General features: G+C 57.0%; 1 protein-coding gene across 3 annotated transcripts; it reads left to right on the forward strand.

The window, feature by feature from the left end:
- The first annotated feature begins 145 nt into the window (after nucleotides 1-145).
- Nucleotides 146-9,921, forward strand: CDC34 (cell division cycle 34, ubiqiutin conjugating enzyme). 3 transcript variants are annotated; one of them, XM_028521023.2, is made up of 5 exons: nucleotides 146-331; nucleotides 4,063-4,149; nucleotides 4,272-4,369; nucleotides 5,291-5,425; nucleotides 8,738-9,921. In XM_028521023.2, exons 2-5 carry the CDS (start codon nucleotides 4,126-4,128, stop codon nucleotides 8,949-8,951), a joined length of 471 nt encoding a protein of 156 aa, XP_028376824.1. In that variant the 5' UTR covers nucleotides 146-331; nucleotides 4,063-4,125; the 3' UTR covers nucleotides 8,952-9,921. The 3 variants fall into 3 exon arrangements, with proteins under 3 accessions (XP_028376824.1, XP_028376823.1, XP_028376822.1); XM_028521021.2 differs by lacking the exon at nucleotides 146-331 and adding an exon at nucleotides 402-824; XM_028521022.2 differs by lacking the exons at nucleotides 146-331; nucleotides 4,063-4,149 and adding an exon at nucleotides 392-824.
- The last annotated feature ends 122 nt before the right edge of the window (nucleotides 9,922-10,043 follow it).

The raw sequence follows: 10,043 nt of genomic DNA on the forward strand, positions 1-10,043 counted from the left end.
CACAACACTCCGCCCCCAAGGGGTCCCGCCCCGCCCTGCCCTGGCCCAGCTCCCAATTCCTGCCCCGGCCCCGCCCAGCGCCACGGACGTCACAAAAAAGACCCCAAAAGCCCGGCGGGCCGGCCCGCGGCTGCGCAGCCCAGTCCTGCTCGCCTCCCCGCACACAGGCACCCGGGGTGCCAGTGTCAGCGGGCCGCTGTTACGGCCTCCCTGGAGGTCAGAAGCACCAAGGCGCCTGGGTGTTTGGCCCCCTCCCTCCCGGCTGTCGCGTTCCACGCGCACCCGGCGGCCCGAGGGAGGGGGGAACTCCATTTCCCGACGTGTCCCGCGGGTGAGCGCGCAGGTGTGGTCGGGGGCCTGGCCGCGGCGCGCAGGCGCGGTCCGGGCCCGGCAGCTGCGAGTAGGCTCAGCGCGGGGCGGGGCGCGCGGACCCGGCAGAAGGGAGCACCGGTCGGGCGGCGGCGCCAGAGCGAGTGGAGCGCTCAGGCACTCCGGCCAGCGGCGGCGGCGGCGTAGAGGAGGAGGAAGGCGGCGGCCCCAGCGGCGCCCCTCAGGCCGGTGCGCAGCCCGGCCCGTCCCGCGCCCCAGCGGCGGCCTCGCGACCCAGCGCGCCCCCGATCCCGGGCCCCTCCGCCGCCGCCGCCGCCATGGCCCGGCCGCTGGTTCCCAGCTCGCAGAAGGCGCTGTTGCTCGAGCTCAAGGGGCTGCAGGAGGAACCAGTGGAGGGCTTCCGGGTGACCCTGGTGGACGAGGGCGATCTGTACAACTGGGAGGTAGCCATTTTCGGGCCCCCCAACACCTACTACGAGGGCGGTTACTTTAAGGTGAGCCCGCAGCCCAGTTAGGACGCCGAGACACGTCTCGCGGGGTGGTCCCCCACTCCTTCTGCCCAGGCCCACCGCTGTCACTCACGGGGTCCTTCTGTCACCCCTTCTCAGGCCTTAGGAGTCCCCAAGAACCTCCCCACTTCCTCTAAGACTGATTCAGGCCGCCCCCAGAGAGGAGGCCCAGTACACTCCCTATTTTGTTTAGGTGTATTGCTTACCTCACTCCTGGAAGGGCTTAGCCCGGGTGCCCCCTCCCTCCGCCCCGCCCAGCTGACCCAGCCTTCAGCTCCCTTCCCAGCCCCCTGCCCTGAGGAGACAAAAGAGGCCTCCCCAGAACCAGCCAGCACTATTGTTGGGGCGCACCAGCCTGGGGTGAGGAGGGAGGGAGGGAGGCCAGCAGGGCGGGGGTGGGGGTCTGGCTCTGCCACTTGCTCAGATTCTAACAAAGGCCTGGATGGGGCCTTGGCAGCCAGGACCTGGTTGGAAAGCAGCCACACTTGCCGATAGCTGCGGGCCAAGCCCTCTCGGCTTTATCCAGAGCTTTACGTAACTTGTTCTCTTGGGAAGGTTGAAGTGGGACTGTTACTCCCATCATTTACCCTGTCCCTGGGAGCCACACTGCAGAAGTGACCCCATGGACCCCAGACCTCTACCTCCTACCAGCATCCAGACCCTGGCCTTAGAGCTGGGCTCCTCACTCATCCCAGCTGGCCTTTCTCGGGTTCCACTGAGCAAATGGCCAGAATCTTACACTCTAGGCCATTTCTTCTGCCCTCTGTGGTGGTTTGATTTCAAGCAGTTTCCTTTTTCAAGCAGTTGTTGTTGGGGTCAGGAAAGAAAGGTTAGTGTCTTCTCTGGGACTGGTGTGACAAAGAACTCAGGTCAAAAGCCAGGCAGCTTTCTCAACCTCATAATCTCAGTCTAGACCATGGCCTTGGAAGGACCCCTTTCAGATCTCAGGACTTGGCTTTTTGAGCCAGAGGGATGAGGCAAGGGGTCTCTCTGTGGGAGAGGTGTGAAATGAGCCCTCAGCATAGGAACACACCCCGTCACAGCCTGCCAAGATCCTGGCTGGGACCTGTCAGGTTTTGCCTGGCCAGGAGGCCTGGGTGGGGAGCAGAAACCACAGCTAGGCCAGGCCTCGGGGGAGGGGTCGGGGCAGTGCTGCCCAGACAGATACCTCTGTTTGCATGTTTGATGTTTTGGCCTTACTCAGTTGTCTATGAGGGAACAGCCCAGCCTGTCCATGGAGGGAGGGGAAAGGGGGAGATTCATTGATGGTAGAGTGGGATAGGGAGAGGAGTGTGAAGAGCCCTGGGCTGAGTTCCGCATTTTGAACCAGGGTACAAATTTGGGGTTGATCAGCCTTTTTATCTGCTTTGGAATCATCAGGCTGTGAAGAGAAGGGCTCTCTCAGAACCAGGATAACCAAGTTCTACCCTTAGGTGAAGCCAGGCCAGGACCCTAAACAAGATTGCCGGACTGTAATGAAAGGATGTAGGTAGCTAGCTGTTACCCACTAAGTGGTTGCAAGGGATTGTGGATAGAACCTCCCTGGCTGTTGTGGGGATAATCCCATTTTCCTAGAAAAGAATGGATTGGGAAAGGGGCCCTGCCAGACTTGGATCACATCTGCCCTGGGCACCATAGGGTCTGTCCTCAAGAAAGCCAGCGTGGGGCCCAAGGCAGTTCTGCCACCCACCTGACCCTCCTGTTCAGGTCTAGTGTGGTTAAGACAGGCGTGGGAAGAAACCTTCAGAAGGAGATGTGGAAATGCAGGGATGGGAAGTGCCCCTGGGCCACCATCACTGCCCAGCCGTTTCCTGCAGCACATCCCTCAAGGTCCAGCACAGCTGCTCATTCTCTTCAGGGGCCGCACAGGAGCGTTTGGCCTGGGACAGGCCCCTGGGCAGTGCAGGGTGCCTCAGGGGAGCCTTGCTGTGTGCGCTTGGGCAAGGTGCTTTTCTTCTCGGAGCTTTGGTTTCCAGGGGCATCCAACCTGCGGTCCATGGGCAGGCCACATGCTTCCCAGGGTGGCTATGAATGCGGCCCAACACAAAGTTGTAAATTTGCTTAAAACGTTATGAGACTTTTTTGTGATTACGTGTTGCAATATATTTAACGTGTGGCCCAGGGACGACAAAAGGTTGGACACCCCTGAAAGTAAACATGAGACGAGGTGGGATTTGGTGGGTGTTTGGTGCAGGGGAAGCCTCCCCCACTGCTCTGCTGGGGAGGACTCAGTCTTTCTCAGAATTGTCATTTAGAAGCCCAGCACTGGCGTTGGGGGACTGCAGGGCAGGTGGTGAGATACAGGCTCCAGACTTGTTATGAGGCCATGGCCAGTGGCCTCACCATTCACCTGAGAACAGAGAGACTTGACCCAAATGCCCTGAGTGGCCCCTTCCCAGCAGGGGTGCCCTGCTGTGACCCTCAGCCTGCCACTCGCCCCTGAGAGCCTGAGGCACTGCTAGGATCCCAGGCCGATTGTTCCAAAGGAAACAAATGAAGCTTCCTCATCTACTGAGACTGTGTAGCTCTTGTCACCCAGTCAGGTGGCTCTCAGCTACCTGCCTTGTGACCTTTCTTACATGCCTCTCTGATTCCCCAAGATGGACACCTGCAAGCAGAGAGCCCACACACGAGTCAGAGCTCACACAGCACTGACTCATCCCCTTCTGCAGGCCCAGGCCCTGGAGGTGTGGGGAAGGATTGCCAAATGAACACACATCTATTTTAATGCTCCCTGCAGCCAGGAGCTGAGGCAGGGAGTCCAGCACTGTGCTTCAGATGCACAGCTCTCAGAGTTGGCTGGTGTGAGCCCACCAGACCCTAGGGCCTAGCCTCCTGACCCACCTGCAGGCCTGGACCACAGACCTGGGCAGGTGCCCGTGCTCCTCAGTAGCAGGGTAAGGATCAGGGTCAGCTCAGGTGACCCCAAAAAAGCCCAAGGCAGCCTGTTAAGCGCCTGACCCCAGGCCTGTGAGTGGTGTGGAGAGCGTGCAAGGTTCCTTGTGCACTCACATACATACAAGTACACGTCCTCCCACAAGTGCAAGTGCCGGGCAGCCCTCCTGGAGTAGGGGGTGTCCATCCCAGGCCGATGTCCTTATGTGTTCATGGGCAGAGTCTGTAAGAGGTAGTCTGTCCTGTCCTGTCCAGATACATACACAGCACTGAGGGGACAACAGGGCTGGCCCTGGCTAAGTCCTCTCGTTCTCTGCCCAACCCCCAGGCACGCCTCAAGTTCCCTATCGACTACCCTTACTCCCCGCCAGCCTTTCGGTTCCTGACAAAGATGTGGCACCCCAACATCTATGAGGTGAGCCTGCCTCTCCCATCTTACCCCTCCTGGTCTCTGTAATGGGGGTGGGCAGGGGAGGGGCGTTGTTTGGGCTGATGAGCTGGTGTGGGCACTGATCCCTTTCCCTCCCATCCCCGCAGACAGGTGACGTGTGCATCTCCATTCTCCACCCCCCCGTCGACGACCCCCAGAGTGGTGAGCTGCCCTCAGAGCGGTGGAACCCCACCCAGAACGTCAGGTGAGTCTAGTCAGCAGGTGGGTGCCTCACGCCCAGCATTCCTGACCTCCTTGCTTCAGTCCTAGGAACACAGGCACGGGGAGACACACCTGTGTTGTCCTCAGGGCCATAGCTCCTTGCAGCACTGTGGCATCTATTGAAACTGGTCTTCCGCCATGGTGGTAAGGCCTCAGGGGCCCTGGGCCATCTCTGCTGGCCTCTCTCCCATCTCCTGATGCCCAGTGCCCCATGCAGTGGGTATCCTATGTCCGTATCTTTTGCCTACAGGGCCTCCTCTCTGCCTTCACCTGAGGTCTTCCCTCCTTCCTCAGCCCCTGCTGTGCCTAGCCACCTCCATTGTCAGGGGTGAACTCCTCACTATGAGTGGGCCACGCCCCCTCCCCCTCCTCCTCGTACCCAAGTCCCAGGGCCTGGCACCCTGCCTCTACCTTGTCTGCATATCCTTAGTCCAGTCCATGCCATAGTAAGAGATGGTAGCGCAGAGAAACCCACTTGCCAGGCAGGGCATTAGGGCATGGGAGAGGCATGTTTCCAGTGGGAAAGGTGGTCCTGGGCTTCGCTGCCCACACATGTCTTGTCCAGGGAAATGGGCATGTGGCAAAGAGCAGAAGGAGGCCAGTAGACAGGCAGGCCAGTGCAAAGTCCAGACAAATGTTGCTCTCGGGGTGGGGGTGGGAGGTTGTGCCGGGGCGTCTCTGGGTGCTTACTGGCTTCAGGGTGTACCCAAGAGCTCCCCCATTGACTCTCAGACCTAAAAGGCTGCAAAGCTGGGTGCATCTTCTCATAAATAGTTGCTGCTGGGGAGCCATGCTTGGCCTGTGGTTCCTGCTGCAGTGGCAGACCTGGCTTCCAGGGTGGGTGGTGCAGCCAGTGAATAAACTCCACGCCCTCCACCCAGTGACTCTATGCTCCCTGCCCCAGGACCATCCTCCTGAGCGTCATCTCCCTCCTCAACGAGCCCAACACCTTCTCCCCGGCCAATGTGGATGCCTCTGTGATGTACAGGAAGTGGAAAGAGAGCAAAGGCAAGGACCGGGAGTACACAGACATCATCCGGTAAGGAAGGGCTCCCAGGTCAGCCTGGCTCCTTATGACTGCCCACAAGCAGGAGTCACTAATGGGGAAACTTTTTTTTAGAGAAAGTTGGTTGTTTTTCTTTCTTGAAATATCTGTCATACGAATCTGAAGTCCGTGTATTTAATGTAATCCACAGACTTATCACATGCATGTGTACCCACTCGGGTATCCATGTGTGTGTTGGGGTGTGAGTGTATCACACATAGGGGCACGGTGGTGTGTCACAGAAATAGACACTCAAGTGTCTAACGGCAAGCTCCAGAAGTCCTCCCGGACTCCCTTTGCCCCTTGCTCCCTCCCCTCCCTCCCAGGCAGTGCATCTGAGAATGGGGGTTCTCCTGTTACATTTGGCCTGTGTGAGTGTATCCAGCAAATGGTGTGGTTTGCCTGTCCACTTTTAGGTGCCCACAGCCCAGGTCTGGGCTCACACATGTCCTTCCACTACTTGCTTCTGTCCCTCATCAGTTTTTCATGGGCTTATTTATCACGTTACCAAGACTGTGTGTCGTGTAATGTTTTATTTTTCCATTTAATAATTTGCTGCTGTAAGCATCCCTTGAGTTTGTAATTTTGAGACATGAGTCATTATCTAAAGGCAGAAAAACTATTAAGGTATCACCATATGTAGAAAGGAGCATTCTTTTCCAAAAAATATCTTTTTTGCCTGGTTATAAGCATAGCATATAACAAGGATTTGCCGGAACTGCCTCTCCTCCTCTCCGTTCCCGGTGCTCTCCTCTCGAGAATGAGCGGGCAAACACCCTGCAGCCTTTGTGGAGTGGATCCTCAGCAGTGCAGGTGCCGCCTTGGGGACAGAACCTGTGTGACACCCTGGGTGTGACACCCTGGGTGTGCAAGTCACCAGCTTTCTCTCCAGGCTGCATGACCCACTGCTTCTGCCTTGTTCTGTTTACCAAACTCTGTGAGTCGCTCTGTTCATTGTCCATTGTCACTTTCCATTATGGGGTTTACTGACTTGTTTCAGGACAAACAGCCTTTATTAGGCTTTTTTTTTTCCCAAATAACCTTTTCAGTTTGTAGTTTATCTTTTAATTAGGAAAGTAAATAAGTTAGACACAGCCCTGCCTTATGACCCAGCCATCCCAGGCCTAAGTATTTATCCAAGAGATACAGGTGCGTACCAGCATCCATGCAACTACTCAAAACAGCATCAGTTTGCAAAAAACAAACAACCCAAATAATACATCCTCAGGTGAAGGTGAGCAAGCCCTGGTCTCTCCACCAGCCAGGTGGACGCATATCCAGGCATTAAGTTTCGTGAAGGAAGCCATGTGGACGTGGGAGCTGATGGCATGTTCCCAGACAGGTGTCCTAGGAAGTGCGTCTGCGGCCCTCGGGGATGTGGAATTGAAGAGGCCCGGGGGCTTCTGGTGGTGATGGGTACATTCGTGAGCTCATTTGTGGGGTGCTTTCACAAGGCGTACTTTATGTGGGTGTAGTTTGTGTTAATAAGGCTACGGAATAAGGCAAAAACATTTATGTACAAATAGAAACAAAAACCCTATGATCCTAATACCTAATGGTTAATCTTTGGGTGTGTCCTTCAGATGTTTATCCGAAAATGGACCACACTACATACGCCACTTTGTAACTGGCTTTTTAGTCAGATGTCCTGCAGTGTTAACCTACAGTAAAGCTCGTCCTTTTGGGGCTCGGTTTGGTGAGTTTTGACAGTTAGCGTGACCGCCTCCTCACTGAGGCACAGACCCAGCTCCCCCACCTGCAGCTTCCCTCCTCCTCTGCTGTCCTTTCCTGCCCACGCCACCCCGTCAGCCACTGCTCTTACCTAGAAAGGAGGAAACAGCCTTCTGTAGCTTCCTAGTACCTGCCCTTGGAGGCTGTCCCTGTGCTTACATGTTGTAATCTGCTTTGTTCCTTCCTAATGAACCAGCTCTTCCCTGTCTCTAGATAGCCCTTGGTTCTCTGTTTCACCTCACCCTGCAGTTTGACTGGTCCCCCACCTTACACAGGGGCATAGACACGTGTGAGCAGGTGTGTGTGCACACAGAGACAGGTGCAGTGTTCTGTTTGGGACATCAGGGGCCCTGCAGTGTCGGGTCTTCTGCCGCTTTCCTAGTGCTCTCTTTCTTTACTTGCGTGTACTTCTCCCTGACTAAATTGAGCGGGCTTCCTTACCTAAGTCTGGCCTGTTTTTGCTGCTTGTTCTGTGCTGTTTTATGTAAGACTTCTCTAAATGACTTTGACACACACACAGCCCCCAGAGGACCTCCGAGCATACAGGGTGCGCCCTTCTCCTGTGTGTCCCCCGGTTGTCCCGGGACAACCATCCCTGATGCTGGGCAGCCAGTGTTTCGTTTGCAGAGCTGATGAGGAGCTGTGATGGGTGTCACAACTCTGGTCCCCCAGCAGCCATCCCAGGGGGTGTTTGGCAGACACCTCCTGCTCTGCCAGCCTCTTTGGATTTGCACAGGCCTCAGGGTCACAGGTTGAGTGCTGGGTGGCACCTCCAGAGTATCCTGCCCACGTGGCCCACTCCTCTGCCAGTTCTTCCTCACCACCTTCCACGTGGTGCTGAAATAAAAATCCAGACTATTTTTGTCCCTCCAGACTCCCTGCAGGCCGGCTCACATGTGCCCACGTGGGGAGCTGTGACGGCTGCCGTCTGCCTGTGTGCTCACCCCCGTCTGTGCTCCCACACGTTCTGTCAGTGACAAGGCAGAGTGCCTGGTGGGCTTAAGAGGTTTTAGCAGCTGCACGTTGGTCCTACCAGGTTCCAGTTTCAGACATACCTGGTGGTGGGGCTAGGGTGTCGGATGGCCAGGAGTGTGGCCTGTGGGGTGTCACCACCCTCTGTCACCTCACTCGTCCTCCCTTTGACTGTAAACAGAAGCATTTCCCCAGCCTCACCTGCTGCCTCTTGAACAGCGTAGTGCTGAGTTCGCCCTTTCACAGTTGAGCCCGCCGTATCCTCTCCCCCTCTCCCAGAGCGCTGTCTCCGCCATCCCCTTTTTCTCCCCTGTGCCTGCCTCCCAGTCCTCGGCTGGTCAAAGTCCTCCGGTCCTGAACTAACCCCCTTAGGCATTTTCTCGGGAGGGTTAAGTATACAGCTTGCTGGCAGCGCTCTGACCTAGTGTAACAATCTTCTGGAGCCCTGGTCCCTGGCATGGCCTCGGTCAGGCCCCTCCGTGCGGCTTTGTGCACGAATGCCGTCCACACTAAGCTGGGTCACCTCCTTCCCTCCAGAGGCTCCTGGCCGTGGTTTCCGACAAGGCCATAACTCACCCAACTCCCTGTCTGTGTCTCCTCCAGGAAGCAGGTCCTGGGGACCAAGGTGGATGCCGAGCGGGATGGCGTGAAGGTGCCCACCACGCTGGCCGAGTACTGCGTGAAGACCAAGGCCCCCGCGCCCGACGAGGGCTCAGACCTCTTCTACGATTACTATTACGAGGATGCCGAGGCCGAGGCCGAGGCCGACAGCTGCTTCGGGGACGACGAAGACGACTCTGGCAATGAGGAGTCCTGACACCGAGTCCTTCGCCGAATAAACTTACAGATTTTACCTCACCAGGCCCAGACTGTGTGGGCTCTCGGGCACCTCCTGACGCCGAGACTACCTCAGGGAGGTGGCTCCGCTGTTGCGTTGTCTCCTTGGTCTCACTTTCCTTTCCTGTGGTTGTTCTGGGTTTTCCTCTGCTTCAGAGAGGAGGGGCCACCACACTGTGTCCCCAGGGCCGCACTAGTGCTGGGCACCTGGCAGGCAGGCAGGCCGGCCTGGGGGCAGAGGTGGCCTGAGAGGCCCGGACCCCAGTCCTGCCTGCCGCCCTGCTGGCTGGAGCCAGAGACTTGGGGTTCCCAGCTCATGAGTGGATGGATGAACGTGTGGCCACCTCTTCTCTCTGCTTTGGTTTGTTTGGATTCTAAATAAAATGACTTTACAAGAAGCCAGAGAACCAACCTCTCCTTGACCTCCCCAAGGACTGTGGGGGTGTAGTGGCCAGGCCTGGTTCCTGCAGCAGCCGAATGCTCGGGGCCGGAAGGCAGGCCCAGCAGCCAGGGGTGTTCTCAAGAGGCTGTGGTTATGGGCCCGGGTCCTGAGCCCTGGGCTGGAAACGACCTGCAGCCCCCTGGTGGCCCCACACTGCTGCCTGCAGTTACTGCACCATTGTCACCTAGGCCTCTGACAGGTTCTGTGCAGCTGAAAAGCCTGGCGCAAGCTGGATTCAGAGCTGGATAGCGTCATCAGGACAAAGGTCCAAGTGAAACTTGGCCTGACTGGTCACCGAGGCCAGAGCCTGTATGACCCCATCAGGTGGGAGACAGGTGCACCCCAGAGACCAGCCAGAGCCTGCAGAGCCTGCACACCTCGTCTGCCTCCTGCTCCACGAATGCACTGCAGCCTGGGTGCCACAGTACAGGCATCACGGCCGGCCCAAAATTTTGTTTTTTTTTAACATGAATGATTTTCCTACATTAAAATGGAAGGTTTCACCCAACTGTCTTAATTTCTGGCTTTCCTTAAACCTGACCTCGGGGAGGGGGACAGCGCAGGGCCAGTGAGGGGCCACTCTCAAGATTCTCAACTGGATTTGAGCCCAGTTTATGTGTGGCAAACACA

This window comes from Phyllostomus discolor, chromosome 8 (assembly GCF_004126475.2).
Source record: "Phyllostomus discolor isolate MPI-MPIP mPhyDis1 chromosome 8, mPhyDis1.pri.v3, whole genome shotgun sequence".
Taxonomy (NCBI): Eukaryota; Metazoa; Chordata; class Mammalia; order Chiroptera; family Phyllostomidae; genus Phyllostomus; species Phyllostomus discolor.

Excerpts from the sequence above, each read along its gene's own strand:
- CDC34 (XM_028521021.2), top strand. The coding sequence starts at position 648 with ATGGCCCGGCCGCTGGTTCCCAGCTCGCAGAAGGCGCTGTTGCTCGAG. Across the intron at positions 825-4,062 it reads ACGAGGGCGGTTACTTTAAG|GCACGCCTCAAGTTCCCTAT; the intron begins GTGAGCCCGCAG and ends CCCAACCCCCAG. Across the intron at positions 5,426-8,737 it reads GAGTACACAGACATCATCCG|GAAGCAGGTCCTGGGGACCA; the intron begins GTAAGGAAGGGC and ends TGTCTCCTCCAG.